General features: G+C 56.2%; 3 protein-coding genes across 10 annotated transcripts in view; 1 reads left to right on the top strand and 2 right to left on the bottom strand.

The window, feature by feature from the left end:
- PPP1R32 (protein phosphatase 1 regulatory subunit 32) overlaps positions 1-25,225 on the bottom strand; it is a 346,274-nt gene that overhangs the window by 81,951 nt on the left and 239,098 nt on the right. The gene's annotated exons all lie outside the window — the stretch shown is intronic.
- On the top strand, positions 19-9,802 carry LOC127052590 (lysosomal membrane ascorbate-dependent ferrireductase CYB561A3). Of its 8 annotated transcripts, none has more exons than XM_050956439.1 (6): positions 19-109; positions 7,330-7,536; positions 7,627-7,835; positions 7,960-8,114; positions 8,789-8,945; positions 9,475-9,802. In XM_050956439.1, the coding sequence occupies exons 2-6, from the start codon at positions 7,353-7,355 to the stop codon at positions 9,487-9,489; spliced, it is 720 nt and encodes a 239-aa protein (XP_050812396.1). In that variant the 5' UTR covers positions 19-109; positions 7,330-7,352; the 3' UTR covers positions 9,490-9,802. The 8 variants fall into 8 exon arrangements, with proteins under 8 accessions (XP_050812396.1, XP_050812392.1, XP_050812398.1 ...); XM_050956435.1 differs by lacking the exon at positions 19-109 and adding an exon at positions 116-208; XM_050956441.1 differs by lacking the exon at positions 19-109 and adding an exon at positions 270-636.
- On the bottom strand, positions 15,434-24,858 carry TKFC (triokinase and FMN cyclase). The gene is made up of 17 exons (XM_050956538.1): positions 24,397-24,858; positions 23,345-23,534; positions 22,897-23,007; positions 22,624-22,805; positions 21,453-21,531; positions 20,966-21,055; positions 20,522-20,556; positions 20,364-20,448; positions 20,200-20,289; positions 19,630-19,746; positions 19,070-19,189; positions 18,222-18,359; positions 17,489-17,595; positions 17,113-17,216; positions 16,888-16,921; positions 16,475-16,564; positions 15,434-15,896 (listed from the first exon to the last, which is right to left on the bottom strand). The coding sequence occupies exons 1-17, from the start codon at positions 24,400-24,402 to the stop codon at positions 15,735-15,737; spliced, it is 1,740 nt and encodes a 579-aa protein (XP_050812495.1). The 5' UTR covers positions 24,403-24,858; the 3' UTR covers positions 15,434-15,734.

Below are 25,225 nucleotides of genomic sequence, written 5' to 3'. Positions count from 1 at the left end.
TGTGACCTGCGCAGGCTGCTGGACGGCGAAGACTCCATTTCCCATAGTGCTGCAGGGAAGGGCGCGAACCGGAAGTGCCTGGCATGGGGGCGTGGCTGTAAGGGGGGAGGTGAGTCGGCCGCGCGTCTCCTCATCGTGAGCCGCGGGGGATCCGCGGACCCTTGGAACTACCGCTCCCAGGGTGCACCGCGCCGGGGCCGGACGAGAGGTGCGAGCTGGACGGGGTCAGAGGACCAGTCCAAGGGGCAATGGGGGGACAGCAGGTGACCCCTCCCCGCCCAGTGTCATGGCCCCAGCAGCACTCCCTTGGCACAGGGCCCGAGTTCCCCAGCCGGGCTGTGACCCATGGAGGCGCATGGGGCTGGGCTGACTGCAGGGAGCCCCGTCTCACTGGCGCCCCAAGGCCCAGTTTTCAGAGTGTGTTGGCCCCAGGCCTGCCCCTAGGGGACTGTGCGGCTCCTGGGTCGCTCACAAGGGGCCAGTTACAGGCTCGGGGATAGGCACCCCCGCATCGCCAGTGCTTTGCCCCCAAACCTGCCCTGTTAAATGGTGCCAGCTCACCGCTTTACTGTGATTCTTAGTGTTCGCTCGTGAGGCCTCAGCTGCTGGAGATTGCACAAGAATCAGCCCTTCTGAGTTAAGTAAGATTCTAGCCGTCATGGTTGCAAAGAAAATCTGGAAATCGTGACCACGCGTGCACCCGGAGACTCATACAACACGAGGCAAATATAGTGAGCCTCGCATTTATTCACTTCGTTTCTTGACCTCTTTTCCATTTACACACACCCAGAGGTGTCCATGATTCTTTGCCACTCCTTTGGGTCCATGACTTGGGTTTGTAGGTCTAGGACTCGAAGTTCCAGCCCTTTTTTCAAACTTCTCTTGACTGACTCCATTGTATCATTGGTATTCCGTGCCCTTTCTTGCTGTCCTCTTCCTCCTGTGCTTTCTTCACTGGTTGCTCTCCCATTCTTATCACACGCCCAGCCCTTCTCAAACGGGCTCTGGTGTTCTCCTGCCTATCTATCATTGAGAGTCCCAAGTTCAATTTCCCCCATCTTCTTCCCTGTGTGCTCTGTCTACTCTCCGCTTGCCTGCCAGTCTCCTCAGTACAGTATTTTCTGCTTCCTATATCTTTTGTTTTCTCTTCCATCTCTGTAAGACCCACTGTTTCCAAACTGTAGAGCAGGCAGGGACAAATGCAGGCAGCATACACTTTTCCTTTCAGCTTGTTAGTTAATTGCCACTCCCACAGTAATCCTGCCACTTTTTTCACTGCTGCCCATGCACATTGGGTTCTTTGCCTCCCTCCCCCTCCCCATGTCTCTCTCCAGTGGTACTAAGTGTATTTCCCAAGTACACAAATTCTTCTGATTCAGTGTCTCTCCTGAAACTTTTTATCAACAGCTCTTCTTCAGCCTTGCCTACTTGCACAACTTCAGTTATCTTTATGTTTACCTTCAAACACAGAGGCCCGCACTCTTAGGATATTTACTAATTCCTGTTTGCTGTCAACCCAAAGGGCCAAGTCACCAGCATACATCAGCTTTCTCTGTGTCTCCACAGACTTGGTTCTCATACTAATTAACTCCACAACTAGGATGAGGAGAAGTGGACTCAGCGTACCACCTTGTCTTAATCTGATTGTTACCTCCACATTCTGAAATAATGTGTATTGTTTTCACCTTAGCTATTGACCCTTGATACAGCTTGTCTATCATCTCCACTCCTTGAACACCCCTGCCCATCTATCTCAATACTGCAAACACCAGCTTCCATGGAACCAAGTCATACGCTTTCTCAAGATCAATAAACGCTACACAGCAGTTATGCCCTCCACTTATTATTCTTCTAAACTTCTGTCTCATTGCAAATATTATGTCTATTGGCTCCTTCCCTTCCTAAAGCCATGTTGCTCCTCTCCTATATTCTCCTCCACCTTGCACACCATCCTTGCCTTCAAAATTCTCTCCGGGACTTTGAGGCTGACTTAACAAGGTGATGCTGTGATAGCTGTTCAGATTTGCATCACCTTTACCCTTCCAGAGAGGCACAATCAACCCTATTCTCCAGTCATCTGATATCCTAGCTTGATCCCAGCAAACTTTTGAGTAATCTATGATGCCAGTTTACTCCAGAGTCTCCAACTACCTTGATCATATCAACAGTTATCTCATATTCTCCAAATGCTTTACCATTCTTCATCCTATTCAGTGCTGCTTCTGTCTCTTCTATACTTTTGGAGGCTTCCCCAAAATTATCAGCAGTGCTCGCACTTGCAACTCTCTTCTCATTTAACAGCCTTTAGAAATATTTTTTCCATAGCTCCTACCACCTGTTTGGGGTTAGTCACCACATAGTACCTATCCTTCACATATGAAGATTTCTTCATTTCCTGTGCTTTAGTGTTCCTCTTTTTTTTCCCCAACCCAAAAACCGATTTCCTGCGATCATCTTCCTGCAGCTTTCTGTTTAATTCCTCTTTAGCCTCCATTCTTGCCTTAGCAGCTGCCTTTGTAGCCTTCTTTGGCCTGTTTGTGTACATTTTTTGATGCTCTCATTATCATGACCTGCTCTCTCAAGCTCTTTTGAGTCATTCATTGTTTTTTGTTTCTCTTGCACTTCAGATTTCTCCCACCAGCTTGTTCTCCCCAAATATATATATTTTTAAAGGCCTTATGATTTTTTAAGCCAGTGTCATGATTTTTCAGGACTGGACCTGTAACTTTTGAATGCTTAGAGTTGGTGCTATTGTGTGAGACTGGACATGGGGCTGGGCTTTCTGTCTCTTTGAAATCTTCCCAGCATCTCTGGAGCATCCTCTCATGAAGAGTTTGGGTTGGAATTGCTCCATTTGGGTGGGGGGCAGCAGGAGTCCTGCTGATCCTCCCTCAGGCTTTGTGGGTTTAGCAGGAGCCTGGGAACCACCAGCTCCTGGATGCTGTTCCCAACACTGCCTTGCTGCCTGGGTGTCATAGACAATATATTTGTACAGCACCTTCCCTCCAGCTCTCTCAAAGTGCTTTATGCATCCAAGCCCTCCCTGGGCAACAGGCAAGCATCATGATCCCCGTTTTTCTGGTGGGGAAGATGGGGCTGAGGGGCTACTGAGTGAGTCGAGGCAGAGCCGTTGGTGCAAATGATCATGAATGCTACAGCTGTGCATGACACCGACTAAAACCGATTAGTCCCTGCTGAGAGGTACTTGCAGTTTTGTCCATTTGCTTAGCCGTCTCATCTAACCTCTCAATGCACAAACACATTGAGATCCTGACTAGGAAATGGTGCTCTTCACATACATGCTGAAGACCATTATTGCAGAAGCTCCAATCAGAATACGGTGTCCTATTGTGCAGGGCACTGGATGCAAGTAAGAGGGCGTAAAACTTGTCCTAAAGAGCTTTCAGCTCCTAGACTCCTTTCCTGACTTCCAGGCATTTTAACTGCTGACCGTCCAGCAGGCAGGATTCCTGTGGCTGCAGACATTAAACCCTGTATCACCGCACGGTTAGTCCATGTGTGCTCATCTGCGTAAAGCACAGTGGATGGGACCGAAGGTCCCTGCATCTGCAGACATGTGAGAGGAATGACACTAGACTGGGCTACACAAAGTGAGGCCCAGGGCCTATTGGATTTTGCAGCCACCCATTCCCAGAAATCATTGGGAGGCTGAAGTGTTCACTGCTGGTAATCTCACCCATGAGCAGTTCTTTTCCTCCCTTGAGGTGGCTGGGTGTATTTTTAGTGGAGGATGCAGATCTCTAAGCAAATGAGATGCCACCCTTCAGTTCTTGAGAACTTGCTAGTGTGCACTTAGTCACAACCCTGTGTGGAGAGTCTGTTCCATCGCAGGGAGACATCTCTCCTGATGGCATCAGCTCAGCATAAGGCCAGACTGGGAGTGCTGTTGGGCAGTGTTGCAAATTACTTGGTTCCACACAGGGGTACCTGGGTGAAGTATAATGGCCTAAGTGTGACTTTAAGAACCTTCAGCACCACTTGACACAGGGTTACAAGAATATCCTGATCCTGGTGTGTATAGGTGGGCAAGGTAATATCTTTTATTAGCAGGGGTGAAAGTAACACTCAACACTTACCAGTACGGGGGCAGAAGGCGTGGAGCTAGGGTTCAGTGTCCCCCAGCCAGCCCATCCGTGCTGCCTGGCCCATGCCACCCAGTGCTCCAGCAGCAATTTAAAGGGCCAGGGCTCTGGTCACTGCTGCTGTGGTAGCGGCAGCAGCGGCCGGAGCCCCGGGCCCTTTTAAAATGCTGGCTCTAGGGCAGCTGCTCCTTTTGCCCCTCCCCCCCAGTGGCAGTGCAGATGGGGCAAAAGGGGCAACGACGTTGAAGTGCTGCCATGGCAAAGGCCCCTGCTTAAAGTGTTGCCGCAGCAGCACTTTAACATCAGCTGCTACAGACCGGTACCAGCAGCCATTTTTTACCAGTACGCCGTCCCGGCTTACTTTCACCTGTTTATTAGATTAATTTCTGCTGGCGAGAGAGACAAGCTTTCGAGCTACACTGAGCTCTTCTTCAGGTCTGGGTTTTCTGTTGGACACAGGCATGGCTAGTCACCTGTCTTCTGATATCTAAATCAAGCAGTGTAAGCTGACACAGTGGAAAACCACAGTCACAGAGTCAACAGGGGGATATGACGACAACAGGATAGCAAAACAGGACAATAAGCCCCAGGGGTTATGCTGACTTGGGTACAAATAGTGAACTCTGGGGAAGGCAAGGAAGACGCCCCTTTGTCCTGCACCTAGGAAGTAACTGGGCAGTGTGGTTACTTTCACAAAAACGGGATCACAGCTTGCCTGAAATGCTGCGAAGGATGTTTGGGTGAGATAAAAACCATCTTTAGATGGAAGGTTAGCCTGCTCAGTTTAGTATCTAGGAATCGTGTTATGATTTTATTTTATATGTAATCCTTTTGTTTCCGTCATCCTTAGTCATGATCTCTTGAATTTTGAGTAGTTTATCCTTATTTCCATTATAAATATATCTCAGTGTTTTGGTATTAGATCAGGAGCTGATCCAGAGCTGGAGTGTGTGCTGTTCCCATGGGGACAGCAGAGCTGGTATTACTGTGGGTGTTCAGTGAGGAAGAGGCTGGATCTCACAGGGGAAGCTTTGAAGGGACTTGGGAACTGGGATGTACTGATTGTTAACCTGCAAGACAAAGTGAGGACTGGCCTAGCCCAGCGGAGATGGTTTTGGTGGCTAACAGGCTGGCGGTGTCAGGGAGCTATCACCCAGTTAAGCACAAGCAAGGCTCCCTCTAGCTGGTGGCTGGAGGTGACTCAGTCCTGGGTGCCCCAGGAATTGTCACCCAGTGTTCCACAGGAGGTCAGACTAGATCAGGGGTTCTCAAACTGGGGGTCATAAGATTATTTACATGGGGGGGTTGCGAGCTGTCAGCCTCCACCCCAAACCCTGCTTTGCCTCCTGCATTTATAATAGTGTTAAATATATTTAGAAGTGTTTTTAATTTATAAGGGGGGGGTCGCACTCAGAGGCTTGCTGTGTGAAAGGGGTCACCAGTACAAAAGAACCACTGGAGAGTACCACTGGACTAGATGATCTAATAATCCCTTCTGGTTTTAAAGACTCACTCTCCGGTGGGGGAGGGGTATACAGGAACAGCATAGTGAGGTACTGTCAGAAATGGGGTGCAGAGCTGGGGAGGGATGGGAATAGGAGGGGGTGCTGTGGGGCAGGATTGAGCATTGGGTGAGCGAGGCAGGGGGATCAGCCCCACTCCCATGTATGCTGTCCCTTGCCCGAGCTCTCTACTGTTGGTCTCAGGTGCCTTTAGCTCTGTGCTCCTCCCCCTTCCAGCGGCTGTGCAGTGCTGATCTGAAAGCAGAAGTTGGGAGGGTCTCATGACCCGCTGCCTCCCCACAGGAAGTGCCAAGCACAGGTGCAGCCGCCAGTGTGGCAGACAGGAGGCTTGGTGACTGTGACGAGGGCCCTTCCTTTCTCTCTGGGTGCTGGGGGAGTGGGTGGTGTTTTGAAGGATCTGAAACCCCTGGGCTGCAGGTAGCTCCCTCTCTATGGCTGATCAGGTTGTGTTTTCGACCTGGGAAGGCTGTTGGGCACTGCTTGTGCTTCTGGTGCTAGCTGGGACCCAGATGGTGATCTGGCCAGCCCATTGTGGATACTCGTGGCAGCTGGTGGGAGAGCCTTCGGTGCTGCAGGGGCTGGGTCTGTGTCATGCTGGTGGCTGGCGCGTGGGCACAGCATCCCCAAAGCCCAGCTCTTGGGTTTGATTGGTTCAGCACGGATCTTCAGAGTGTGAGTGCTGCAGGGCAGGGACTCCTTGGGGAGAAGGGGGCTCTTCTCTACTTGGGAACCTGGGATCCCTGCTGTCCTCCAGGGGAAGGGGAGTGAAGGCTGCAGGGTGGGCAGAGGCCTCTCTTGCCCTCTGAGCTCTGGCTGCAGGGGTTTGATTTTCTAAGATCATCTCTGTCTCTGGGGACTTTCCCTGCTGGCTCCCACCCTGGTTGGGCTCAGGGCAGTTGGCTGCTCCTCCCCGCCCACCTGCAGCTTGTTACTTAAGGCTGCATTTAAGGCAGCTGTTGATCCAGTCTGATTAACTCTGGGGCTCCGCCTGCTCCTGGTTCTATAACCAGCCTTCTGAGACAGGAGGGCACTGGCTGACAGCGGTTGGCAGAGGCTGGTGGAGGTGAGGGAGGGCGGATGAGGAGCGGCTGGAGCCAGGTGGAGGTTGGAGGTGGGCAAGGGGCTGCTGGAGAAGGAAAGAGGGAAGGTGGGTGGCAGAGCCCAGTGGAGGGGCGGGGTGAGGGGTGTCCGGAGCTGGGTGGAGGGTGGGTGAGCGAGGCGTGGACGGAGCCTGGTGGAGGGGAGGGAGGGAAGAGGGGCAGCTGGAGCCCAGCAGAGGGAGGGAAGGCCAGGCGGGTGAGGGGCGGCTGGAGCCTGGCAGAGGGAGGGAAGGCCAGGTGGGTGAGAGGTGGCTGGAGAGGAGGGAGGCTGTGCGGGCGGGTGAGGGGTGGATGGAGTCCGGCGGGGAGGGTGGGCGGGTTTGGGGTGACTGGAGAGGAGGGAGGCTGAATGGGCGGGTGAGGGTGGCCAGAGCCCAGTGGGGGGAGGATGGGCGAGCGCGTGAGGGGTGGATGGAGCCTAGCGGAGGAGAGGGAGGGAGGGCAGGTGAGGGGTGGCAGGTCAGGGAGGGAGGGTGGGTGGGTGAGAGGCAGCAGAGCCTGGTGGGCTGTGCAGGGTCTGGCGTGGGGGGCAGCGATTTGCTCAGAGTGCAGGAGGGCACAGGCTGGGCAGTACAATCAGCTGGTGTGGTATTTCCCCCTCAGGTGCAGTCCCTGCTGCTGGAGTGATGCCCACCTTCCAGTTCTTGCCCTTCTTGGCGCTGCTGGGCACCCTGGGGTTCCTGTGTGTGGTGTTCACAGGGTTCTGGTCCCAGCATTGGCGCGGAGGCTTTGCCTGGGATGGCTCCACCAAGATGTTTAACTGGCACCCGGTCTTCATGGTGACGGGCATGCTGGTGCTGTATGGGGCGGGTAAGTGGGTGCTGTCCCTAGGTGGCGCATCGGGGGCTGGGACATGGATACAAGGGTTTCTCTGAGTGTGCCGGCCTCTCTCCCCTGCAGCGGTCTTGGTGTACCGTGTGCCCAGCTCCTGGGTGGGCCCCAAGCTCCCATGGAAGCTGCTCCACGCGGCACTGACCCTGGCAGCCTTTGTCCTGGTCGTGCTGGGGCTCGTCGCCGTCTTCGGGTTCCACAATGACCAGGGTATCCCCAACATGTACTCGCTGCACAGCTGGTTGGGGCTGGCAGCTGTGCTGCTCTTCTCTTGTCAGGTGGGTGCCCAGCCTCCCCCTCTGATGCCCAGCTCTGCCCTGGCTCCCCCTCTTGCTGTTTACTGCCTGTGCCATGGCGTGATCCACTCTGTGCCCCAAACTCTTCTCTGTTCCCCCATCCTAGTGGCTCATGGGGTTTGCTACTTTCCTGTTACCCTGGTCCCCTGCCTGGCTGCGGATCATCTACAAGCCCGTTCACGTCTTCTTCGGCTCCACCATCCTCGCGCTGGCCATGGCAGCATCCATCTCTGGCATCAACGAGAAGCTCTTCTTCAGCCTGTGAGTGCCAGAGCTGGTGTGGGGTGTGTAGGTCTCCATTTGGCCTAGGGTTTCCCCCACCACTCCTAAGAGCTGGGCCAAAGCAGGGTCCATCTTGCCCAGTGTCTTGTCTCTGACAGTGGCCTATACCAGAGCTTCAGGGGAGTGCACAGAACAGCACAGTGACCCACCTCTGTCTTCCAATCTTGGCTTATGTTAGTCACCCCAAGCATGGGTAGGGTCACCTCCCCCCACCACACGTACACGCTGTGTGACTGAGAGATGCCAGCAAGCGGCTGAATGGTGACAGCCCCCGAAGGGAAGATCTAAGGGCTGGGCAGGCTCTGTGCAGAGAGGATGACTAAAGGGAGACTTGGGAAGTGTCCCCAGCTCTAGGTAGCTGTTCAAGAGGCTGGGGAGCTGCTATTACGGGCAGGAGTGGGTGGTGAAGATGACTGGGCAAGGTGCCCAGGGGAAGGGCTAGAACCTCCTGCCCTGGAGATGGGTTGAGGCATGGTTGGATCTCACAGGGCCCAGTGGATGATCCAGGAAATGGAAGAGGCCCCTCCTCTCTTATCTGTGGGGGTGCTGGCAGGGTTGCCCCCTCCAGAGGAAGCTGGGATTGTTAGGGGCAAGGGTGCTTGCACTGGTGCTGTCTCCGAATGCAGGCGGTGGCTCCATCTCTTCTCTCTCAGGACGAACAAGACAGTTCCCTATGCCAAACTCCCCCCTGAGGCCTGGTTCGCCAATTCTCTGGGGATGCTCATCTTGGTCTTTGGGTTGCTGGTGCTGTGGGCTCTCGCCATGCCGGCCTGGAAGCGCCCAGAGTCAGAGTCACTGGAGGCCCGACAGGTACCGAGTCAGCGTTGCTGGTGGCCCAGGCCATGGGCACTGTGGAGGAGTAGCAGCATGGACAGGAGGGGATGCTGTGGGGTTGGGGATCGGGGAGGAGTTGGGCATGTGGAATGTTGCAGTGAGGCCAGATTTAGGGCGGATGGAGAGGGGAAGAGTGGGTGCAATGTTCCCCCTAATATTTTACATCCACGTGCAGAATTAACTGTATGTGCACCAATATGGAGGTGATGTGGGGCTGAGGGGCTTGGTGTGGGGGAAGGGCTGGTAGGAGAAGGGTGGGAGTTGAGATTGGAAACATGGGCAAGAAATAACGAGTCAACTCACAGCTGATCTGCCTGGGAAGACACCTGCTAATTTGAGGGGCCAGGAAGCCGGTGGCTCAGCCAGCGGGACAGATGGGGGCAGCGATCAGACAGGAATGTCCAGTACAGGATGGTGGCACCAAAGGCCAGGGCGGTTCTGGAGCCACCCTGGTGGAGCAGCAAGATGTGGGTGGGTGCCTTGCTCATGATTTATCTCTCTGCAGCCCCTGCTCCATTAGGACAAGTGAAGCAGCCGCCTGGAGGAGCTGCTGCCCAGACTCTCTGGTGAGAAGGGCAGCTTGGTGCTCCTGCTGTTGGCGCTGAGCCATCTCCGGAACCTGGCCAGCACAGAGCCGAGGAGTGGAGGTGCTCTCCGTGCTCCCTCACCACCCGGCTGCTCTCTCGGATCCCTGGCTCTTGCCACTCCCCTGCCTTCTGCTGTGGGTTCCTGCACGTGCTGCTGCTTCCTGGGATTCACCAGGCGGCCTTGGCCCCTCTTGCAATTGTGCTGCTGTGCCTTAGGGACCTTGGCTAATGCTACTGTCATAAACAGATAGCTAAGGGTTAATGTCTCTTTCACCTGGAAAGAAGTAATCTGAACCACCCGACCAGAGGACCAATCAGGAAACCGGATTTTTTCAACTCTGGGTGGAGGGAAGGTTGTGTCTGAGTTCTTTGTTTTCTGTCTGCCTGTATGCTCTCTCGGATGAGGAGTGATTTCTATTTCTTGCTTTCTAATCTTCTGTTTCCAAGTTGTAAGTACAAACATGGTTTTTTGTTTTGTATTTACATGTCTATAGTTGCTGGAGTGCTTTGAATTGTATTCTTTTTGAATAAGGCTGTTTATTCAATATTCTTTTAAGCAATTGACCCTGTATTTGTCACCTTAATACAGAGAGACCATTTGTATGTATTTTTTCATGTCAAACCTTAGTCCCAGATTTGGACCTTAGCATCCAAAATATGGGGGTTAGCATGAAAACCTCCAAGCTTGGTTACCAGCTTGGACCTGGTATTGCTGCCACCACCCAAAAAATTAGTGTTTTGGGGCACTCTGGTCCCCCCAAAAACCTTCCCTGGGGACCCCAAGACCCAAATCCCTTGAGTCTCACAACAAAGGGAAATAATCCTTTTTCCCTTCCCCCCTCCAGGTGCTCCTGGAGAGATACACAGACACAAGCTCTGTGAATCTAAACAGAGGGATTCCACCCTCCCCGTTCCCAGCCTTGGAAAACAGAAGTACCGAGAGTTAATCTCTCTTCCCCCCCTCACCCAGAGGGTATGCAAAGTCAGGCGAATAAATCTAACACACACAGATCTCCCTCTGACTTCTTCTTCCCACCAATTCCCTGGTGAGCTGCAGACCCAATTCCCTGAAGTTCCCCACTAAAGAAAAACTCCAACAGGTCTTAAAAGAAAGCTTTATATAAAAAAGAAAGAAAAAATACATACAAATGGCCTCTCTGTATTAAGGTGACAAATACAGGGTCAATTGCTTAAAAGAATACTGAATAAACAGCCTTATTCAAAAAGAATACAATTCAAAGCACTCCAGCAACTATAGACATGTAAATACAAAACAAAAAACCATGTTTGTACTTACAACTTGGAAACAGAAGATTAGAAAGCAAGAAATAGAAATCACTCCTCATCCGAGAGAGCATACAGGCAGACAGAAAACAAAGAACTCAGACACAACCTTCCCTCCACCCAGAGTTGAAAAAATCCGGTTTCCTGATTGGTCCTCTGGTCAGGTGGTTCAGATTACTACTTTCCAGGTGAAAGAGACATTAACCCTTAGCTATCTGTTTATGACAGCTACTGCCTAGATCAAGTGGCCCGAACTAAAATAAAAGCCTGCTTTGTGGCGCTTGCCCTGGTGTTGGCTCTGCTGGAGGTGAGGGCCAGAGCCTGTGCTGGACACTCAGCTGTAGCAGTGTGCATGTGCCCGGGGCATCAACGTGCCAAGCTCCAGCCAGCTTCCCTTTCCCACTGCCTGCCTAGATCTGCCACCCACTTCTGCTCTCTGGCGCTGTCCCCTGCAACCCTGGGAGACTCTGCTAGGGCTCAGAGCATTTGTTCTCCCATGGGGTTTGCTTCCAGCCCTGATCATGCTCCCTCTCCTTTGTCCCAACTCTTTGAGTGGAGGAAGCAGTTACATTTCCTCCTGCCAGGAGAGGGCTGCAGAGAAGGGCAGAAGGAAGTATGGTTGACTCAAGGGGGAATATTTCCCCATCACTGATTGCAGGGGAGTAGGATGGGTGGCCCTTCCTATCCTCTATGGCTGTGAGTTCTGCTTCTTGGGGTTGTGTGCTATTGTGGTAGGTTGGGAGTGAGCCCACGTGGCTCAAGCTGAGATCATAGGAAGAAACTGGAGGTTTCATTAGATGTGTTTCCAGAGAGAGGCAATTAAATGTATTTGTTGTATAGTATGTGAGAAGCTGCCCAGCCCCAGGGGGTTTGATAGCATCCACACAGAGGCTCAGTACATGTTACTGGAGAGGTGGAATGCAGCTACAGCTGATTGGAATTTTGATTTTTTTTGTCCCCTGGGAAATTCTCTGACTTCCAAATCTCTAGCTTTGTCCTGAGCTGGGATGCTAAATCCGTGGCAGGACTGTGTGTGACACAAAGCACAGTGAGGATTTCAGTTTGACTTGTTACCTAGAATAGTGAAACGTTTGACAGGGATGATTTTCCCCAAACATTCAGCTAACTCCAGGCATTCCCCAAAATGCACTGACTGTGTCAATCAGCGATTTCTGATGGAAAACTGCTTGTGGAAAATGTCCAACCAGCTCTGTAGACAACCTTGAAAAATCAGGTATCAGAGGGGTAGCCGTGTTAGTCTAGATCTGTAAAAGCAACAAAGAGTCTTGTGGCACCTTATAGACTCTCAGACTTTTGGAGCATGAGCTTTCGTGGGTGAATACCCACTTCCTCAGATGCAAAGCAGACAATGGGAGCAATTGGAGTAACTGCCCCTATACCAAGGAGAGGAAGAGTGTAATCCAGCACCATCCCACTGCGTTCTGGGATTTATGGAAATAAATTAGTGACTGTTGCAGACAGCTCATGGGGTGGAGCCTGGACATCTACCTAACTCCAGGGAGAGCAGCTGGCTGCTGAGTCCTTGCTAAGAGTTCATGACTTCAGGCTCCAAGCTGGGAAGTGTGTTTCCAGCCGCGTGCGCACGTCTCTCTCTCTCTCTCTCTCTCTCTCTCTCTCTCTCATAAGCTTGGCTGAAGTGTGTGGCTTCCCCAGGACTTTGCCTCCTATCTCTAGCATTAGCCATGTCAATATCTGGGGTACTTCTGATGTCTTGCTGGGAAACCGTACACCTGAATAGGCTATTCTGAAATGCTGGGGCCTCTGTTTAATAAATAGTATCCTTTTGGAATTAGAGTCAAGGGGGTGTCTTCTTGGGGGAGGAAATCAGGGGAGGGGTGAAAATTGAGCCTCCTAAAAACCAGCTGTTGCTCAATAGGCTTAGTGCTGGGAGTAACCAGCTGGAGCTGAGCACAGGGGATAGGGAGGTTGGCCTTTCAGTTCTAGCAGTCTGGAAGCAAGGCCACCCTTATCGATCCAGCTCCTCAGAGCAAGGGAGGACTAAGAGCCTAGTGGTGCAGGCTGCTGGGGTAAAGATACGCCTTTTAGCCGTTCAACTCCATGAACTGGCTGGTGCGGGCAGGGTGCACTGATCTGGTGCCTTGATGAATTAGCCCTCTGCCTCACATGCCCTATGCTCATCTACAAACCCTGCTCCAGGAGAGGGGGGGCAGTATCGCAGCCATGCCCAGAGCTGGATTTCCTCATTGCTCTAATTCTAGCACATTGGTTGTTCACTTTCCCCTGTGCTAGTTACACCTGGGCTAATGTCTCAGCCCCTCTCGCCCCCAGCAATGCTGCCATGTCATGGCTTAGCTAGAGCTATGAATTGTGCCAGCAGCTGGAAGAGCTGCTTCTGCCAGGTAAAAGCTAGTGCCACAGTCTCCCTTCTGTGCCGATGCAGGAAAAGGAATCTCCCTGCCACTCCTAGGTCCCTTTCAGCCTGTTCCTGGACTCTGCTCAGCTCCGGCCCTTCCCCCAGACTATGGCACCATCCAGCTCGTCCCTCCAGGTGCTGGGCCCTTGCTGGTCCATGCTCCAGGAAGCAGACCTTGCCTGGTTGGATTCATGACAATGCACACCACATGCTGGCAGTGCCTTGCCGTTTCATGATCCCATAGCAGCCTGCAAGTCTTGCCAGGTGGGTGGGGTGGAGTGGAGTGGGGATGACCCTTGGCCTGGGGCAATCCTCCAGCAGTGCTATGTGGCCTGTGCAGCTGGACTGGTGCCAGCTCCTGCTCTCCCAGGGCACATTGGCTGAGTGGGTTTCTGTGGTGGCAGCTTTCAGGTTGGTACACTGGGCTGGAATAACCAGCTCAGGATCTGTGGAAGGAGACCTCTGCCTGGCCTCAGCCCTTCTTCCCCCCTGCCCTTGATTCAAGTGACAGTGAGATATGGAAGACACCTGCTCCAGGCCCTTTATCTCAGGGGGCTGGCCCCTTAAATGAAGCAGGTCCAATGTCCCTGAAGACTAAACAGGTGCCATCTGCTGAGGGATGGAGTGACACCTGCTCAGGACTATACCTAGGGAGGCGAAGGGGAGCCCAGGGAGAGCTTGAAGAGAGTCTGGGGAAAGGCTCTACCCAGAGGAAAAAGGGCCTGCTAGCCCCTCTGCACAAAGCTAGGCCCCACAGGGCAGGAATAAGCTGTGAGGACCAGCATGATCCCTTCAGCAAGGCAGGGCTGGAAAGGGCAAAGGCATGGAGTTAAAGCAAAGTCTGAAACACTTGGTGTAACAGGCTAGAGCTGAGGAATAAATAAAACCCCAGCAAAGGAGCTATGTTGCATAAAATGTCTCCAGGGTAGCCCTGAAGGGCTGATGGGGTATCATCATGGTGGGGAGCAATGAGCCCCCAAGTCGCCTGCCCCTACCAGGGCAAGACTGGACCTCTGTACTCCTCTGCAGGGGCTGAACGCCACTAGTGTAGGGAATTGGCCTCCACAGCCCCCTGGACCTCACTATGAAGCTGAGCCATGACCTCATTCTGCTCTTTCATCTCAGTGCTTCTCACTCACCACCCCTGCCCCCTCCTCTCTACCCAGCCCCAGCATATGCAGAGACCCCCCCATACCTTGCCTCCCTCCATATCCCTTCCCCTCCCCAGACCTGCTGAGTTGCTTCTCTGAGGATTCATAGCCCTGACATTCTAGGGGCATTCCCTCACGGCACAGGCAGTACAGAGCAAACACACCAGGGGAGCCAGGCTCTCTCCCAACAGGAAGGGGGAATCAAAGGGGGGGGGGTCCCCAGCCCAGGAGCAGCCTGCAGGCACATAGAGAGGACACCCCTGCTAGGAGGAGCTGGAGAACACGAAGGAAGAAAGATCCCTCCTCAGTACTACCCAGCCTGAAAGCTGCATGGGGAGACCCCAGGTGGGACAGCAGGAAGAGATCGAGCCCCTTCACCCTCAGGCGGCAGGAGCCGGTGTTGTGCTTACAGCGAAGTAGCCGTTACAGCTGTTGGAGCATGTGTTTGTGGCCCCAGTAGCCCTTAGCCAAGCTCAGACAGATACAGATCTTTCCATGTGTGCCATCCCATTCCTCCCATCTATCACCAGTTTCCGTGCGCTCTAGTCAGGGTCTTGCCACAGCTCAGCTCTGGCTCTCTGTGCCAGGGTTGGGGAGGCAGATGAGCACAGCCAATGGCTTTCCTGGCTCCTGTGCTCCACTGGAAACTCTGCTGCTCAGTTCAGTGGTTGCCCTGTTCCCTCTTGCTGTGGCACATGGCCCTGGTAACTGGGCATACCCAGCTGCACTGTATGAGGAGGCATAGGCTAGGGCTGAAACCCAGCACTGGGTGCCTCAGTTTCCCCCTCCATGCAATAGGGAATCTGGACATTACCTGACCCCGCTTCCTGGGGTAGGGACAATTCATTCACCAACAACTGAAACAAGGTGCTCTGAGATCCTCTGGGGGTGGGACAGGGGGAGAGGATACAGCCAGGCACAGCAACTCCAAAGCCAGAAACACCCCGGGGGGGGGGAGGAGGAGGAAGGAAACGACACTGTTCTGTGCTGTGAGAATGAGGTGGGCAGGGCAGGCGCTGCTGCTACAGAAAGGAATGGGCCATCACCTCTGGGGCAGGGCTCTTTATTACAGCCACCACGCTCACAATACCCAGTAGCAGAGATGAACTGGGGGGACAGTGGGCCTGCTACCCCGTAGGCACAGGGCTGACCCCCGTCTCCCTGCTGGCCCCCATTCCCGCCAGTGAGATCCTGCTCCGGGCAGATCCAGGAGCAGTGAGCCAGCTCTTGCCAGGACTGCCATTAACATCACTTCTGCTTGTCTAGCCTCCAAAGGGTATGCAAGTCAGCACAGGAGGATCCCAGGGACTTGTGGGGGGAGGAGGGTAAAGTGAGGGAGGTGGCAAAGTCACGCACTCTGGCTCTGTAACCCTTCCAGCACCGCACGAAGAACGGCCGCTGCTGCCACGGCCCCTGGGTCCGGTAGCTCCAGGCGGGCTGAGCTGATGTAACTAGCCCTGCCAGCGCCTGCTTCCATGTTCTTGGTAGATTCAGCCGCAGCCTCTGCACTCTGCCAAGAGACCATGGGAGGGAGCAGGTCATGGGCGGGAGTGTCCCCAAGGGACACGGGGAACACAACTGGGTGGGACATGCAGCCAGGAGAGAGGGGCTTCCCTCTACAACTCTCCCTATGCCCCTCCATCCTGCCCTCCCCGAGCTGTGCCAATGCCCCCTAATCCTGACCCACAGCTCCCCTGCTATCTCATTCCCTCCAGAGCTCTGCTGACATCCATCACTCCGATTTTGCAAACAGCACCATAGGAATTTTCCTGCCCAGACATAGCCGGGGCCTGTGTTTTATATTTCCATCAAAGAGCCATCTATGAGCACAACACTCCCCATGTCTCACACTAGGCGCTGGCTCAGTTCTTGCTAAAAGCCATTCACCCCCCTTCCTGCAGCTCTCTCAAGGTGCTAGCCTGCCCCAACTCTGCTCATGAGACCAACAGGGTCACAGCCCCACATTCAACTCCCCTCATGCGGCTTTGGAATCTGCTCACAGGCCCACTCAGCTTCAGACTCCACCCCTTCTCTAGCTCCTCCCTGTCCCACCAGAGGAGAGGCCTGGTGGGAAGTGAGCTCTCATACCTGGACTGCCTTGGTCAGCACTGGCAGCAGGTTGGCGCCCGGGGCCTGCAGGGCGCGCAGCTCCTCAGCAGCAGCACAGAGCGAATCCAGCTGCCCAAGACACAAGTGGGAGGAGTGGTGAGGGCAGGGCCCCTGGGAGACAGGGCAAATGGCTGGGGTGGGGGTTACTGAGCAGAGGTTGCCTCATGGCTCCCTCGGGGGCTCACCAGAGGGCAGTGCCTGCCTGAGCCAGCACGGGGCAGTGCCAGATAGGGAATACCCCTCTGTATCAGCACTGCATGGCTTCCCTTGCCCTCAGTGTTGCCTGTAGATGGGGGCAGGCCCAGCACCAAGAGGGTCCCCAATGGCAGTGTAACAGGCACGAGCAGAGCGCACCATGTGCCCAGGGGGCAGGGCAGCTGCTTGTCACTCACCATGGTCCTATCCCCCGGCGCAGCTCCCCCGTACCTGGCACAGAAAGCAAAGGGATCAGTAACGAGCACAGAGCAGTGCCAGGGGTCATGGGCCGCTGGTAGGGGTGGGAACGCCCCATTGCCCTTCCCACTTAGGATCTCCCCTCCTCTGGCAGGGCCAGGCACTGCTGCAATTTCCCCCTGGACCCGCGTGACTCTCCCACCCACCTTGTGGGCTCTACTCACCGCTGCATGGCTTCGATGCCAGCCTCCACGGCAGCAGCCCAGGCCGCGGGGTCGCTGCGGCTCTGCAGGGGCTGTGCAGCCGCCGTCAGGAACAGTCCGTACAGCTGCAAGGGAAACGCCAGGCTGCTCAGTAGCAGTGCTGCCCTGACGCAGGGTTATGGGCACAGAGACAGCAGGGCTCCTACTCCCCCTGCGTGATGAAATACCATCCCTCCCATAGGGCGATGGGACACAGGATCCATATACCACCCCCAACCTCCCCGCAGGCCTCATATCTTCCCACAAGGGCCATAACAGGCCCCCCCGCCAAGGGGGAGAGGGCAAGGATCAGCTCAGCAGGGACAAAACTACCCAAGTCCCCATCCATGGCACTCACCGCCCCCGAGGACCCCCCCATCTTCTCCAGCAGCAGCCTGGCCAGGGTGGAGAGGAGCTGGGACGGCCGGGTAGGCAGGGGTGACGAGTTCAACCACTCCTGTATGGCTGGAGACACGACACCTCGGGTGAGAGGCGAAGGGGCTGAGGGCTGGCTCCCACCAACCGGCCTCACCCCAGGTAGAGCGAGGGCTTTGGGGGGGCGGAGGGATCCTGAAATCCAAAGAACTCAGGGGAGCCAGCCTGGGACCCCTGCTCTATGGGAGTCTTGGGGGAGCCAGCCTGGGACCCTGTACCCCTGGGGTGGTGATGTGGGGGAGGGGAGCCCCATGGCCAGAGGATAATGGAGATGGTTCCTGGAAGTGACTTTAGCCTTGGTGAGCAGGCAGAATGCTCTCAGTGGTTGCACCATAGGCAGCGCCAGGGTGACTACCCCTCCCACAGTGCAGGGTGCCTGAGCCCCAGTCCCCGTGGCTGTGGGCACTGGGGGGTGGCCAGGAAGCGGATGGAGACTCCTCTATCAGAGGGGGCTGGTTTGGTCCTTCCTGGCCAGGACTGGATCAGAACTGTCCACTTTGGACTGAGATGCTTCCCGCCAGCTCCTCTGCCCTCCCAGAGAGGGAAGGAGGCCACCCCCCAGAAGCCAGCAAGCTGGGATCCCTGTGCCTGTTGTGAGCCCCAGCCCGAGGGAGCTGCTATGGATTGTGCAATGGTTGCTGGCCCCAAGCACTGACCCCTGGCGGCCCGGGCATGGGTGCTGCCACAATCGCCGTCCCCCGCTGCGCGGTCCAGCTCGTTGAGCTCCTCCTGCAGGCCCAGCAGAGTACTGCACACCCGCTCCAGAACCAGCCGCACCTGCAGGGAGGCTGGTGCTGAGGCAGAGAGAGGGCTGGTTAGATGGGGGAGGTTGTGCCTGGCTCAGCATGTGGGGCTGATCCTGTGACACTCATATCTGTGCCCTTGCACACACATTGTCTGGGCATTAGATCCTGTGACACACGCATGCCTGTGCCTGTGTGGTCCACTCAGCCTCACCCCCATTTCAGCCCAGTGCCCTCTGTCCTGGCATCGCACAGCACACGACAGATGTAAGCGAGTCCAGGAGCACAGCCCCCATTTCCCCCAGCCAGGCAGAAAGGAACCAACAGTACCCTATCCTACAGATGGGGAAATTGAGGCACAGGGGAGAAGTAAATTGCTTATGATCACAGAGTGTCAGCTGCTCAGATGGGAACAGCAGCCTCCATGCTCTACCCACTAGACTGTACTCCCCTCCCAGTGCTGGGATAGAACCCAGGAGTCCTGCCTCCAGCCCCTCACTCTACCCACTAGACCCAACCCAACCCAACTCCCCCCGTGAGCTGAAGAGATAACTCAGGAGTCCTGATGGCCAGCCCTTCCTCAGTCCCATGCTCCCTCCCTGCAGCAGGAATACCAGGGCTGCTTGGTCTCTGTCCTCTCACCCATCTCAATGCTGCGTCCACTCCCTCTGCCCTCAGCAGGCAGGGTGATAGCAAGGCCTCAGCCAGCGTCCCCAAAGTCCTGTCCGGTGATGGCCAGGAGCAGGGGACCCACTCCGTACCTCCAGCTGGGACAGGCTCCTCCACGGTAGGTCCCTCCTCAGGTGCAGCCAGCACTCTGCTCCGGCCTGTCACAGGCACTCGAGCCAGGTTGGGCCAGGCCACAGCTGTGGTCTTAGCATCTAGGGGGAAGTAAGACGGCAGGGTCAGGCCCAGAATCCCAGCCCCTTGTAGGGCCTGGCTCCCAGACGGCAGGTTGGGAGGGCTGAGGGATTAGTGCAGGATTAGCCAGGGAACACAGGGCCCTCTACACCTGTGGCTGATGCCCAGCCCCAGGACATCCCACCACCGGAGGCACTGAGGCCAAGGGCCCGAGGAGCTGGGCATCAGCTACTCTGCACATGTGTGCCAGAAGGGGGCTCACAGCATGGGGGAAGATGGACCCTCAGCCCCTCACCCAGGGCCATCAACCCCCATTTCATCCCCAGCCCTCATGCCAGGAGGGAAAGCCTCACCTCCCCCACAGCAAAGTCATTCAGCGCCGTGGGTACCTCCCCTGACCCTATTCTCTGTATAACCCCCAGCTCAATGTCAGAGGGAAATAAATGCCCCAGGGTCTCACCGATCAGTCCCAAGAGCTCATCATCTGCCAGCAGGAGGGTGAGAGAGACACCGGCCATTTCCAACGCCGTCATGAAGGCACCAACCAGAGCTCGGGCGATGCGAACACCTCGGTCCTCTGTGGCGAGAGGGAGGGGAGACCGTGAGGAGCGGAACAGGAACCAGAGCTCAGGAGTGCAGGGGGGACCCAACAAGGGGATTTCAGGGGTGATGGAGGAGGGGTTGGAGTGAGGGAGGGAGGGAAGGAAGCGGTCCCCTCTCCCCCACCCTCAGCAGGATGGCAAAGGGGGGGACTGTGCAGGGAGATCAGGGGGTAGGGAGTGGAAGCTGAAGGACCTCGTGGGATGATCCAAGCCCAGAAATCCAGAGCAGAGAAGTCCAGGGTGCAGTGCTGAGGGGCCCTAGGCACACAGCTGGGGAGCATTATACACACAACCCAGGCACAGCCTCTACCCATGGGGAGGAAGGGAGAGACCCCCTGTGTCCCCTCTCATCTTAGCCCCTCCCCCTGCACTGTTCTGTGCCTGTTCCCACCTCACTAGCTTTGGGCTGGGCCAGGCCAGGCACTCACCAAGGCAGCGTACGGCTGCACCAGCCACCACACCCAGCTCCAGGAAGGACAGGCCGCCCAGGTTGTTCACCACCAGCACCACAGAGGCCCCTGGAAGGCAGAGGAGTGTGGGTGTGAGCCCTGCCCTGCATAGGGGAGGCAGGTCAGGGGAGGGGGTCACTCACCGGGCTCCAAGGCCACGCGCGAGGCGTTGGAAGGGCTGCTCATGTGATCAAGCATCGTCTTGACGATTTCATCCGCCGGCACCATCTGCGGGGAAAGGAGATGGGTGAGAGCAGGCCAGTGGCAGGCTCGAGGGCAGGCAAGGGGGGAGCCAACCTACCTTCATCCTGCGCACGCCTGCCTCACCATGAATCCCTGTGGAGACAAGAGGGGTCACCAAGGTATCTGACTGCCCCCATCCCCTCTGCCAGCACCTGATCCCAAACCAGAGATGGGGCCTGGGCCATGGGCACCCACAACAGTGACCAACGGGAGCCACCTGGCCCGTAATCCACTCCAGGCAGCACGGCCGCCTGGCCTATACCCAGGACCCTAAACAGAGGATTCTTAGGCACCATTGACAATGAACATCTCAGGCCCATGGGCACCTGGGCCCTGTAGTTGATGGGTATCTGGACCCCCTTTGGACCCAAGCACCCAGTCCCCACCCGCAGAGAGACAGCCACAGGCTGGAAGGAGACAAGGGCAGAGGGATGCAGCCAAACTCAGGACAGGGGCAAGGTGACAGACACACAGACAGACAGATGTGAAGGTAATTCCTCACCCAGGCCCAGCTCCAGCTCGTCCTGAGCCAGCTGAAAGGTAGGCCCTGAGCCAGGGACACTGCAGGGGGACAGGCTCACGCCCAAGGTACCTGCATGGGGAGGGAATGAAAGAGTTAACTCCACCTTTGCCAGTGACAGGTACACAGAAGCTGGGCCAGAGGAATCTTTCCATGTTTTCAGGGAGAAAGACTCCAGGCTGTAATCAGCACTGAGCTCTCTAGGAGGAGGAAGGCGAGATTACTTGGCAGGCCTGGGGCTGTGCAGGGGCAGGTGCCAGGTCTAGAAGAACATCTAGGCATGGGGGCACCATCTAGGTTGGGACCTGCAAGCAGGATCTCCTGGCTGAGACATCCCCGGGGGGAGCCCCGTATTGTTGTGGGGCCACATCCCTCCCAGATCCCCTCCCTCACCAATTGGCAGCTCCTGGGCACTATGACGGGAGGTGGTGCCAACCCCAGCCCATGTCAAGAGTCCCTAAGCACTCACCCATGGCTCCCGCAGCAGCCGTCACCCTGCGAACAATCTCCTCCAGGCTCGCCCCTGCCTCCGACAGTGCCCCTGCCACCTGCCAGGAGAAAGGCTTTGTCATGCCAACTCAGGAGGCTGCTCCTCCCTGTAGCCAGCCCTGATCCCATGGTGCAGGGCCACAGCCAGGGCTAAAACCCAACACAGAGCAAGGCATCTGATTAGCATGTGTGCTGCTGTAGCACCCACAGGCCCCAACATTGGACCAGGCCCACTATGCCGGGCACCATACACGCACAGCAAAGAGATGGTCCTGCCCTTTGAGAGCTCCCAATCCATGGATGAGACAAAGTAGATGCAAACAGACAAGGTCTTGTGACTGTGGCACTGGGCTGGGACCCAGGACACGTGGGTTCAATATCTGCACACTTCTTTGGCCTGTCTTGTGCATTTCCATCATGCGTCCCACATGTCTCGCCTTGTGTCTGGGCAGCACCTGGTACAATGGAGCCCTGATTTTCTGGCCCTTACTTGCTGTGAGATACAAATAAGCCACTGCAGTAGTGACTGCCTAGGGATGGGTATTTCACCAAGCTAATCATCACAGGGAACCATTCCCCTCAACTTAAAGCAACAAACTCACTGCAGACAGCTGTGTGCCTGAATTCAAACACTCTCCGGTGGGTGGGTGGAGTCTGCAACCCAAACCTCACAGCTTCCTGCTGGCCCCAAAGCCTCTACTGGACCCTGACTAGATGCACAAGTGAAAGTGACCAGGCTGACTGTCCTGGGAGAGCAGAGATGGGGTCAGTTACAACCCCACCAGCTCCAGGGAAGCAGGGACACAGGCCTGTGTATCTGACTGATAACATGACTGTCTTTTAACCTCAGGGTCTGAGGCTTCATCCCCACATGGCAGAGTCTCTGGCACTGCAACAGGAGCCCTGGATGTGGACAACTAAATCCCCTGGACAGGAACGGCTGATCAGCCTCCTTCAGCCTATCCAGGAGATTTGACCCCAGCAGGCAGAGCTAGATCCGAGGCTGCTGGGAAAGTAATTGAGGGCTGGTGGTTTTGACCTACAGTGGGCCCTGCACAGTGAGTGGCCACTGGAGACCGATCTGCTCACAGTGTTATGAACGCTGTGCCGCACAGCTAGTTGGCACTGGAGAGCTGCCCCATCCCACTCGCCTTGTGTATGAGCACCGTACCACACAGCCCTCTTCTCCCTGCCTTCTTCTGCGTCATGAAAGCGCTGTCATCACCCACCACCACCATCTGCACGTCGGCCCCCTCCGCCCGCGCCTGCTCCAGTGCCAGCCCGAAGTTCAGCCGGTCCCCAGTGTAGTTCTTCACGATCAGCAGGGTCCCGGCTGAGGGAGACAGAAGGAAATGAGGTGCCCCAGTTACTCTCTGCCACTCTTAGGAGGAGGGACCCTCCCACCTGACACCGCGCTGCCGTACCTGAGCCAGCCTGCGTCACCGCCCGGATCGCTGCCAGTATGCTTCCTACTGCGGGAGAGGTGAAGACTGCGCCAGCCACCACTCCGGTGAGCATCCCCTTCCCGATGTACCCTGGGCAGGGGGGCAGAGAGCGTGTCCAGATACGGGCCTCAGTGGGAGAGCCTCACTTCCAGCATGCACTGCTTCCACTCTGACCTCCCTGCTTCCTGTCATGTCTTCAGCAATGGGCTCCTCAAGTAGTGCCAACCCCGGCACACTCCTGTGTACCAGGGCCCTGCCATCCACAGCCCAAGGCCTGCAGTTGTACCTCCACTCTGCATTAGTGACTCACCATGCTGGACAATAAGACTGTCTCCTGGGCCCTAGGCTGGTAACCCAGCCTCAGGCTCCCCCACTCCCCAACCATGCCTCCCGCCTGCCCCAGCTCCCTGCTTCTGGCACCGCATACCTGCATGTGCGGGCTCGTGTCCTGACCCTCCTCCAGACAGCAGTGCCACCCGTCCCCGAATGTTCTCCAGGTCAGATCGCAGTGCCACCCGGTGCCCTTGCAGGAGCTGGATGGCCGGATTACAGGCCACCAGCCCAGACAGAGCATCGTCCGCAGAGCCTGGCACCGAGTTCACCAGCTTCTTGGAGACCTGGGAGGCAGAGAGAGAAGGGAGTCATGCATCTCCTGACTGCACTGCCACTGGGAAGGGGCTGATGTGGAAGGGTGTTACCTGGGTAGTTAGGGGTAGATGAGTTACTGGAAACAGATGTGCTTTGAATACACAATTGCAGGGGCTCAAACAACACTGCTCTGTTGGGAGGATTGGCTGGCTAGTGGGGGAGGAAGAAATGGACCATGGGACCTTTCCTCTCAAGGGGGTGCTGGCTCCCATCCACCCCAGGGCAGCGGGACTGGCTGGCTCAGCGGGCTGAGGAAAGGGATATGGTGCCTTTCCCCTGCAGGACACTGGGAGTTCCTTGTTACAGGGGAAGCAGAGCCATGGTTTCTCACAGGTCCCTATTACCACACTACCCCTATCTCCACACCCGCATCCCTTATTGCTCTATGCTGACACTCCCTTCCTTGCACAACCCTGGGCCTCTCCAATAGATCCCAGCCCTGCGCTGCATGGACTGGCCCCCGCCTGGGCAGCCTCTGCTCATACAGCCCCACTGTGCCATGTGTCTGGGGCATGGCTGTGCTGTTATCAGCGAGGGACCAAACTCTGAGGTCTCTGTGAAGTGCTTACTCAGGCGAATCTCTGAGTTCCTCCCAGAGGCCTCAAGAACAGGATCTGGGACTGGAAACCAGTCAAATACAGCCAGCACAACAACTACTCTGGACTCCCAATCACAACAGGATACCAGGACTCCTCATGCCGCTGGAGGGGCACATGACCAAGTCAGCCCATGCAGGGTAGAAGATTTACACCTCCATTGCAGTGTGAATGCCCCCACCCCCAGCTATAGCTCCTCCCACCCACCCCTGCCTCCTTTGAGGCTGGGACTCACCTGCATGGGGGCAGGATTGAGACACCTCCGTGGGCAGAGCGAATCCCAGCAAGGAAAAGGGACCCGATTCCTCCTAGCAGAGCTGCCCTCACCTGGGGCAAGAGATTGGGGGTCAGACAGGAGACGCAGCTCTGGGGGTGAATCCAGGGGAATTTCTGTCTCACTCCGGCCGGACAGGGAGGGAGCGGGATACTGAACAGGACAGCAAAACAGCCCCGTGGGACTGAGAACAGCCTGAATCCTGCCTCGGGGCCACGGACTTCAACCTAAGTCCAAACTCTGCCTGGCGCCAGGAAGGGGAGGTTGCAGAGAGGTGATCCCAGGGATACGCCCACCTGGCGCTGCTCAGTGCTCCAGTGAGACGGGCGTCCCCTCTACTGCCTGCCATGCCCCCAACCCAAAGGCCAAGCCTGGCCCTCGGTGTAAAGCTGCAACCCCGCTCGCTGGGCCGGCAGAGGCAGGGGGGGAACGCGAGGGGCCATGGTGGTGGGGAAACTGAGGCAGGCGGCCATGGGGCCGACAGAGCGGGCACGGCCCCTTCCAGCAGGGGCATGGCGGGGCAAAGCAGCGGAGATGGCAGCCACGGTGCTCCGGGCATGGGCAGGGCGGGCGGGTGTCATGCAGATGTGGGGTGCCGCCCGCAGGGGGTGCCGGGGGCGGGGAGAGGAGCACGCCGCCACCCATGGGAGTAACGGGCGGCGGGGGCACGGTGCCATCCACAAAGGGGGGAGCGAGGGGTGTCTCTGCACCGCCCCCTCCCCCGCCGACTCTTTCGCTCGTAGCGGGTCCTCCAGGCGGCCCAGAGCGTCACCTTCATCCGGGCCCCACT

This window comes from Gopherus flavomarginatus, chromosome 5, assembly GCF_025201925.1.
Source record: "Gopherus flavomarginatus isolate rGopFla2 chromosome 5, rGopFla2.mat.asm, whole genome shotgun sequence".
Taxonomy (NCBI): domain Eukaryota; kingdom Metazoa; phylum Chordata; order Testudines; family Testudinidae; genus Gopherus; species Gopherus flavomarginatus.
This window is presented reverse-complemented; position numbering and strand designations above follow the sequence as displayed.

What these genes read in the sequence shown, in the direction of transcription:
- LOC127052590 (XM_050956439.1), top strand. Translation starts at nt 7,353, where the DNA reads ATGCCCACCTTCCAGTTCTTGCCCTTCTTGGCGCTGCTGGGCACCCTG. An exon ending in GCTGGTGCTGTATGGGGCGG is followed by an intron (nt 7,537 to 7,626) that starts GTAAGTGGGTGC and finishes TCTCCCCTGCAG; the next exon opens with CGGTCTTGGTGTACCGTGTG. An exon ending in GAGAAGCTCTTCTTCAGCCT is followed by an intron (nt 8,115 to 8,788) that starts GTGAGTGCCAGA and finishes CTTCTCTCTCAG; the next exon opens with GACGAACAAGACAGTTCCCT.
- TKFC (XM_050956538.1), bottom strand. An exon ending in CGAGCTGGAGCTGGGCCTGG is followed by an intron (nt 20,557 to 20,965) that starts GTGAGGAATTAC and finishes TTGTCTCCACAG; the next exon opens with GGATTCATGGTGAGGCAGGC. An exon ending in CGCCGGGGGATAGGACCATG is followed by an intron (nt 16,565 to 16,887) that starts GTGAGTGACAAG and finishes TGTCTTGGGCAG; the next exon opens with CTGGATTCGCTCTGTGCTGC.